Source organism: Dipodomys ordii, unplaced genomic scaffold (genome assembly GCF_000151885.1).
Source record: "Dipodomys ordii isolate 6190 unplaced genomic scaffold, Dord_2.0 Scaffold118, whole genome shotgun sequence".
Classification (NCBI taxonomy): Eukaryota; Metazoa; Chordata; class Mammalia; order Rodentia; family Heteromyidae; genus Dipodomys; species Dipodomys ordii.
This window is the reverse complement of record NW_012267334.1, coordinates 1382746-1391562: the sequence shown is the minus strand read 5'-3', so window position 1 is coordinate 1391562 and position 8817 is coordinate 1382746. Positions and strand designations below refer to the sequence as shown.

General features: G+C 47.8%; 1 protein-coding gene across 1 annotated transcript in view; it reads left to right on the top strand.

Annotated features, from left to right (window-relative positions):
• Nucleotides 1-8817, top strand: part of Ubac1 (UBA domain containing 1) — a 37485-nt gene that overhangs the window by 15414 nt on the left and 13254 nt on the right. Inside the window, exons 5-6 of the mRNA XM_013029363.1 lie at nucleotides 4512-4632; nucleotides 6462-6535. Coding sequence (XP_012884817.1) covers nucleotides 4512-4632; nucleotides 6462-6535 — 195 coding nt within the window. The remainder of the gene's footprint in view (nucleotides 1-4511; nucleotides 4633-6461; nucleotides 6536-8817) is intronic.

Here is an 8817-nt window from a genome sequence, read left to right as displayed (position 1 = left end):
CCCCGCACACCTCGGGACGCGGGTCCTGAGCCCGGCGGTCCTCCTGCGCCGGCCCCCAAGCCCAGCCCTTCCTTTTCATTTCTGCTACTCCTTGGGAAAGGCGGGGCACGGACGGGGAAACCGAGGCGGGAGAGGGAGAGGCCGCGGGGCTGGGCCCGGCGTCCGCGCGGGTGCTGCTTGCTGTTGGGCCAGGCTTTGGTTTTTCCCAACTGCGAACTGAGGCAGTTCCTGGCCCCTTCCTTCCCCGCCAGCCAGCTGCTCCGAGCTGTCTCCTGTGGCTGGAGTCACTTAAAATAGTGGCACTGCACCGACGCCAAGCTTTTCGGGTAGGAGTGGGGGAAGGTTAATTAGTTGGGAAGCCCAGGCCCCACGGCCAGAGTCCCCACCAGAGGAGCATTGAAGTTACTTATGTGCTCCTTAGTCCACTAACTCTTAGAGGCAGGCTCTGCTTCGGCCTCCAATTAGGTGCCTGCCTCTCTGGCCCTGGTGGCCCACGGAAGCACTGTACTTGCTTGACGCGAGTGTTACTGTCCGATTGAGATGCAGGCAGTCACCACTTTTTAGTAGGGCCTTGTGTGGAATGCTGCTACATTTTACATTTTCCGTATATGTCTGCTAGGTAGTTTGTGTCAGGATTGTGTCTGCTGAGGGTAAACTTCCAGTTATTGCTTGTAGTGTGTGTGTGTGTACTTGGTTTCAGGGCCTTGGGCTTTTTGCTCAGCTCTTTTGGTCATGGCAGCATGGTAGAAGTTGTACCCACCTCAGTCACAACTTCAGCCTGAATTTTGCCGGTTAGTTGCAGATGGAGTCTTGAGGGCTTTTGTACCCAGGCTCCTCACGTTGTCGTTGAATTATGCTTCCCACATCCCAAGTAAGTTGTATTACAGGTGACTCACACCTTCCTTCAAAGAGTGTTTTCACACCCTTGGAGCACAGGCTGTGGACTCAGTCTCTGTCAGAGGCAGGCATGGCAGGACTGCCGTTCCAAGCCCTTCTGAAACACACTGGACAGGAGTAATCTCCAGGTCTTAGCCCCAAAGAGGCTCTGTGCTCAGGGCAGGAGGCTCATTTTGTATGTATGTGCAGGCATGTTGGTACTGGGGCTTGAACTCCAGGCCTGGGCACTGTCCCTTGGCTTTTTTGCTCAAACCTAGTGCTCTATCTCTTTAGCCACATCACTTCTTTTTGGGTGGCTAGTTGGAGATAACAGTCTCACAGACTTTTCTGCCCGAGGTGGCTTTGAACCATGATCCTCAACCTCCTGAGTAGCTAGGATTACAGTTGTGAGCCACCAGCACCCAGCTTGTTGTTACTTTTGAAACAGGGTTTCACTATGTAGCCGTGGCTGGCCTGCCTGGCCTTCATAATGTAGTCTGCACTGGCCTGGAATTTCCACTTCCCACATGCTGAGATTACAGCATGGCAACATAGGGTTTCTCAGGGTGGCAGGTGCTAGAACAGAGCACAAAACTCCACACATGGCTGCTGAAGTTTCCTAAGCTCTATTAAGCTTCAGCTACCATCATCGTCAAGTGACAGCAGTACCTGGAGTGAGTAGAGCCCGCGTTCCTCTGAGACATGCGGGGACAAGGGACGCAGGGGGCACTGGGGACGCCCTGCCTCAGCGCTGGCCTGCACATCTCAGCGTGCAGCAAAGACAGTATTGGCATCGTGGAGTGTGGTGTAGAACCAGGGTTTGGGGAACCGAGGTGATGATTGTTTTTGGAAAATTGCTTCATAGGCTGGGTTCTAATTGTCTAGAATTAGTCAAGAGTTTTAGAAATTATAAAGAGTCACACCTAACACCTCTGACACAAAGCCTTGGCCAAGTTCTAGGGGAGTTTTGGGGTGCTCTGCTGTGTCCCAATGGGAAGAAGATAGCTTACTGTTGGATGGATTACCCCTTGTGTGCTCCTTGCCAGTTTGTGTGTTGACTCCTGAAACCTTCATGATCCTTTTTTTTTGTCAGTCCTGGGGCTTGAACTCAGGGTCTGGGCTCTGTCCCTGAGCTTCTTTTGCTAAAGGCTAGCTAGCACTCTACCACTTGAGCCACAGTGCCTCTTTTGGCTTTTTCTGTTTGTGTGGTGTTAAGGACTCGAACCCAGGGCTTCATGCATGTTAGGCGAGCATTCTACTGCTGAGCCTCATTCCTAGCCCCTTCATGATCCTTTTTCAAAACAATTTCAAATGTGAGATGAATGGGTTGTTTCTTCTTTCTGGCCAGCAGTTGGATTTGCAAGGTGTCTTAGGTCCCCCTCTATGAAGTTTAGTGGGGGTTGGCACAGCTGCCCACCAGCTGTGAAGGCCCCAGGGCCCATGCCCCATGCCCTGGGTTGTATGACCTGGCCTGGTGCCCAGCCGCCTCCAGCCTGGCTGTGCCCGCCCTACCATGGTGTGGAAGCACCAGTGAGCTGTCTTGCCTGGCTTCTTGGGCTTCTTCTCTTTACCTTTCACATATCCTCGGCCATCAACCCAGGGAGTCCCAGAGTAGATATCGTCCGTGCAGGCTAAGAAACATCTGTGATCCACCACACCCCCCCAATCCAGGGTTCTGACTTGTGGGGAGGAGCCACAGCTGATTAGATGGCACTGTTGTCTTGAGTGATGTGTGGCCCATGGGGTGTGAGTGGCTGCATGGCACTGATAGACAGTGGTGAAGTGCACAGTCTTGGCGCCTGATCATACAGGAGTTGGAGTGTGCCTGTCTTCACTGCGTGGCGCCAGCATAGGTGAATGATAGTCTTGCTTGGCCTTCATGCACTTGGCAGTTGGAGAGGTGGTAGGTAGGCACTGTCTGAAGCAGCAGATCTTCTGTAATCCAAAGACAGGTGTGTCTAGATTCTGGGTGGCCATGAATTATTTTCTGGATCCTGGCTGAAAGGATGAGCAGTGTCTGCCAGGGCCCAGCAATTGGTTCTGAGATTGCTGATATTGATTACTGGATGGGAGGGGTCTTACAAGTGTCTGCCTGTCCCTCTTGGAGTTTGAAGTCAATATCAATTGAGGTGGCATCTCAAGTCACCTGTAGTCTGGGATGGCTGTGGGGTGCCCGTGTGGCCATTCTCCCCACGACTACAGGTGGGCTGTTATAGCTTTCCAGGGCCTTAGGGATTTACACAACTGTGTCTTTGGGTCTGTATGTGAGCATGCAGGCCTATTGAGTGTGAGGCTAGTCACAGGCTCTTGTGCAAACTGCAGGGCTCAGTCCCAACTCTTTATCTCTGGGATGATTATCACTCTTCTTGCTGTACTGCCCCTCACTTCCTTTCATGTGTCTGTGCAAGGAAGCACAAGTGCACAACAGTGTCTGTGCAAGGAAGGACAAGTGCACACCTAACACTGTACAAGAAAAAGCAAGAGCATAACAGTGTCTGTGCAAGAAAGAACCAGAGGGCTGGGAAGGTGGCTCAGTGGTAGAGCGCTTGCCTTGCATGCCTGAGGCCCTGGGTTCAATTCCTCAGCACCACATAAGCAAAAAGAAAAAAGCCGGAAGTGGTGCTGTGGCTCAAGTGGTAGAGCGCTAGCCTTGATCTGAAGAGCTGAGGGACAGCGCCCAGGCCGAGTTCAGGCCCCATGACCGGCAAAAAAAAAGCAAAAAAAAAAAAAAAAGAACAAGAGCACAACAGTGACTGCAAGAAACAAGTACACAACAAACAGTGTTGGTGCAAGAACAAGCGCACAACAAACTGTTGGTGCAAGAACAAGCGCACAACAAACTGTTGGTGCAAGAAAGAACAAGAGCACAACAAACTGCAAGAAAGAACAAGAGCACAAGAAGCTGTTCAAGAAAGCCTAAGAGCGCAGCAAAGTATGCAAGAAAGAACAAGTGTACAACAAACTGTCTGTGCAAGACAGAACAAGGGCACAGCTAACATACCCAGATCTTTGTGTTATCAGGAGCAGTGGGCCTATTTTCATTTCAAAATTGCCTTTTAGTTTTTCCAGACTCAAGAAGCAATTAGGGTTACCATTACTTTTTTTTTTCTTAGCCATTCTTGGGGCTTGAACTCAGGGCCTGGGCACTGTCCCTGAGCTTCCTTTGCTCAAGGCTAGTACTCTACCACTTGAGCCACTGTGACACTTTCCGGCTTTTTCTACTTATGTGGTACTGAGGAACCCAGGGCATCATGCATGCTAGGCAAGCACTCTACCGCTGAGCCACCTTCCTAGTCTGAGGTTGCCATTACTTTGTGTGTGGGTCAGTGTCCAAGCTGTAAATTGCCCGTTTCAGGAGTCAGCTGGGGTGACCGCAAGGGCCTCAGGGGATCACGCCTGTTTATGTTTCACTTGGCTTCTGTCATCAGTGGGGATCCTTTGAGCCTTTTATGATTGAACATCTTCCGTAGTGAGGAAAATCAGTCATTCTGTGTTCCTAGTGTTAAGACTTTTCTGTTTTTCTGGCTTTGTGTTGATACATGGGATTAGACTAAGACGCTTATGATACACTTGAGCCATGTCCCTCAAGACTTATTTTCTAATTAGAAATGTGTTATTTGGATTTTTTCTCCCAGTGTGCTCATGGGAGTTTAGAAGATCCCAAAAATGTAACTCATCATAAATTAATACATGCTGCTTCAGAGAGGGTGCTGAACGATACCAAAACAATCTTGGAAGAAAACGTCCAAGACAAAGGTAAGGTGGTGTCGGGGGACAGGTGGTATCCATCACCTGGGAGCTCTGGCTGGCCCAGGGCTAGGTCTAAGGTGGATATGAACAAGAGTGCAGATTGACTCCAGTTTCATTTTTTCTCTTAGTTAAAAAATGTGCATGTCATGGAGTGTTTGTGAAAAATAGCAAGAACCAAAATTGAGCAAGCAGAAACATCTGAGAAGTCAAATGCAAGCTTTATTTTTAATTCTGTTTCAAAGCAAAATCATTTTCTGGAGCTTCTTCAGGTTTTATTTTTGGGTTGGAAATGTGGTGATTTCAGGCATATTAGAGATGTCTTTACTACATTCTTTCCTTCTTTCTTTTTTCTTTTCTTTCTTTCTTTTTTTTTGGTGCCAGTCCTGGGGCTTGAACTAGGATGTAGGGTCTGTTTCTGAGCTCTTTTTGCTCAGGGCTAGTGCTCTGCCACTTGAGCCACAACTGTACTTCTGGCTTTTTGGGTAGTTTAGTGGAGATGAGTCTCACTCACTGCTGCCTAAGCTGGCTTTGAAATGAAATCCTCAGATCTCAGCCTTTTGAAAAGCTAGGATTACAGGTGTAAAACCACTGTGCCCAGCTAGACAGATTTTTTTGGGGGGGAGTCAGTTGTGGGGCTTGAACCACTTCTCATTTTCTAGTGGTTAATTGGTGGTAAGAGTCTCATGGACTTTCCTGCCCGGGCTGGCTCTGAACCATGATCTTAGCCTCCTGAGTAGGTGGGATTACAAGGGTGAGCCACGGGCGCCTGGCTAGAGAGATGTGTTTATTGTGTATATATCTACTTCACCACATAGTTCTCTGTGTGTAGGCACACACAAGAAATACTCTATTTTCTATTTATTTATTCCAGTCAGATAATGACTTGAATTCTGGAACACACTGGTAGTACTTTTTGCTCATAGGCTTTCACAGTGCCATCAGACTCAAACTGGATAGGAGGCAACCTGCCACAGTGAATTATGAACTAACCACACTCAGGCTGTTTGATTTGAGGATTAAGTCCAAACTTTCCAGTCTCATAGACTTTCAAGAATGAGCCCATAGAAGTGAGAACAAGATTTCCTCTAGTTTTTGGTGTCATCAGAGCTGAGCTGGGCCTACCTCCTGGGTCAGTGTCCCCAGGCCTGAGCCTTTTACCAGCCAGGGTTATATAGATAGCGCAAAGTCTGGGAAAGGATGGGTGTGCTTGGTTGGGGGGGGGCAGAGGGATCCCCTGTGTTTCTATCCTCAGGATAGAACCCTGTAGTTAATTATTTATTTGTTTTTATTTTTTGTGTTCTGGGGCTTGAACTCTGGGCCTAGGTACTGTCCCTAAGCTAGGCTAGTGCTCTACCACTTGAGGCTAGTGCTCTACCATTTGGGTCACAGTGGCATTTTTGGCTTTTTGTGAGTAGTTTATTGGAGATAAAAGTCTCAAGGACTGGGCTGGGAAAGTGGCTCAGTGGTAGAGTGCTTGCCTTGCATGCATGAGGCCCTGGGTTCGATTCCTCAGGCACCACATATGCAAAAAGAAAAAAAGCCGGAAGTGGTGCTGTGGCTCAAGTGGTAGAGCACTAGCCTTGAGCTAAAGAGCTGAGGGACAGTGCCCAGGCCCAGAGTTCAGGCCCCATGACCAGACCCCCCCCCCCAAAAAAAAAAAAAAGTCTCTCAAGGACTTTCTTGCCTGGGCTGAATTCGAACTGCAATCCTCAGATCTCAGCCTCCTTAGTAGCTAGGATTACAGGTGTGAGCCATTGGAGCTTGGCTCCTGTATCTTATTTATGACTATGAAATGGAAACTGGCTCGATAGACATAAATCCTATTTTTTTTCTAGATGTTCTGTTGTTGATCAAAAAGCGTGCTCCCTCTCCACTTCCTAAGATGGCTGATGTCTCAGCAGAAGAAAAGGTAAGTTTGGAAGTTTCTAACTGGAGGTCTTTCTTGGTAGAAGTTTCCTGTACTTGAGATTATGCAGAGGCATTCTGTGAACTAGAGATTCAACAGAGTGGCATAATCCTCAGCACCTGCTTCCTGCTGGAACGCTTGCTCTGTAAGGCGTGCTCCGTGGTGGCTGGGCATGTTTCTCTGTCCTCACTCTTTGTCTGTTGGTAACTAGCTCTGTGGTGTTGGATGCAGATGAGGATGAAGCCTTAACTCCTGTGCTGCTGTCCAGCTTATCTATACATTCTCTGTCCTCTCTGTCCTCTCTATCCTCTACCAGCAAATCCATCCGACCAGAAGTGTGCAGGAAGTTGCCAAAGGCCTGCACTCAGAATAAGGAGTGGCATGCACAGAGAGAGGGCAGCACACAGCTTTGCACCACACCCAGGCTGGGTATGCAGGGCAGAATTTGACATCCTGTAGTTTGTATGAATAAGGCCTATTTGTGCTCTGCTTCCCTATGAAGGAGCTGGCTTAGGAAGAGGGAGTAGTTGTTATTTGGTGGCTGGCCCCCAGGCTTATTTTTTGGATACATCTCTCAGGTGGTGTTTGTCCTATGGATGGACCTTTTGTCTGTGACCTAGGACAGGGCAAGGCCCTGTTTGGACAGGCAGCCATCTTCATTGAACAGTTTTTCCTTATTTCCTACTTATGCTATGAAATGCCAGGGGAGTGCTCACCTCAGCAGAAGAGCCACCGTGTCCACCTGAGCAGCTGCCGCAGTATCTCGTCTGGAACCACAGATAGAGACGTGTCCTAGGCTCAGGGCCTCCTATCTCAGCCACTCCGGGCTCCACATGTTCATCTTCAGCAGACAGATCTGGGCTGGCGTCCAGGCAGGCATTTTTGGGGTTTGCTGCAGGTTGATCATGATTCTTAAGTTGCAGTTCTGACCCTGTGTATTCCTCTTGTATGTTAACTGGTTCAAACAGACCATAGCCCTGCAGCCTGGTGGTACAGGGGATGCAGTAGAGCCACCCACCACTCAATATTTTTTTGGTACTAGGGAGTGAACCCAGGGCTTGTGCATGCTAGGAAGCGCTCTACTACTTGAGCCACAAAAACCAGGCCTTTTTGTTTTAGCTTTTTTTTTTTTTAAACAGAGTCTCAAATTTAGCCCAGGCTTGACTGGACAGTAAGCCTTCTTGACCATGCTTCCCATCTAGCTAGGATGACAGATATGAACCACTATGCTCAGCCTTTTTTTGGTTGATGTGAAGGTCTTTTGATCTTTATGTCTAGGCTTGAATGGTGATTTGCTTCTTGAATAGGTAGGATTACAGGCATGAGCCACTGTGCTTGGCATGAATTATTTTGTCTAAATCAAGATAATATTAAAATTTCAAATAATGCTACAGATTTCTTTTTCTTCTTCTTGTTCCTCCCTCCCTTCCTTCCTCCCTCCCTCCCTTCCTCCTTCCCTGCCTTCCTTCCATCCGCCCCAGGTCCTTCTTGTTAGGTACTCTAGTGGCCCAGGTGTCTAGCTCAATACTACAGAATTTTAAATAGAAATCAGTAGTTTTCGATCATACTTGAGTCATATTTTATAAAAACGATCATTACAACTTCTATGTGCTGGTCCTTGGGCTTAAACACATGGTCTGGGTACTGTTTCTGGGCTGTGTACCTCAGCTTTTGTGCTCAAGGCTAGTGCTCTACCACTCCAGCCACAGTTCTACCTCCAGCTTTTTTTTATAGTTAAAGAGTCTCATGGTGCTGGAGTTTTTTCTTTATTCTGGAATCAATTTTGTTTTACAGGAAAATTTCAAATGCAGGGCAGTCTTCATATGTCCCTCACGTGATTTCAGGGCTTCTAAATGTTAATATATTAACCCTGGCGAGGTCTGTTCATCAAAACTAAGACATCGTTTAATGAAGTATGATGTTATTAAGTAAATTCACCTGCATGTCAAAATTAAAAAAAAAAAAAAGAGTCTCATGGACTCTCCTGCCCACACTGGCTTTGAGTCACACTTCCTAGATCTTAGCCTCCTGAGCAGCTAGGATTATAGGTGTGAGCCACAAAGATTGTCTTTTAATACAACTGTATTGCTCCTGGAGTTAACCTTTCAGTTTTCTTAGGGGTTCATTACTCATTTCTTTTTTTAAATTTTATTTTATTTGTGAACATACTGTACAGAGGGGTTACAATTGCATGGGCAGGATAATCCGTACATTTGTTACCAAGCATTGCAGCCTCCTCCTTTGTTTACCCTTCCCATCCCTTCCCAGCCTCCCCCCTCCCCCGC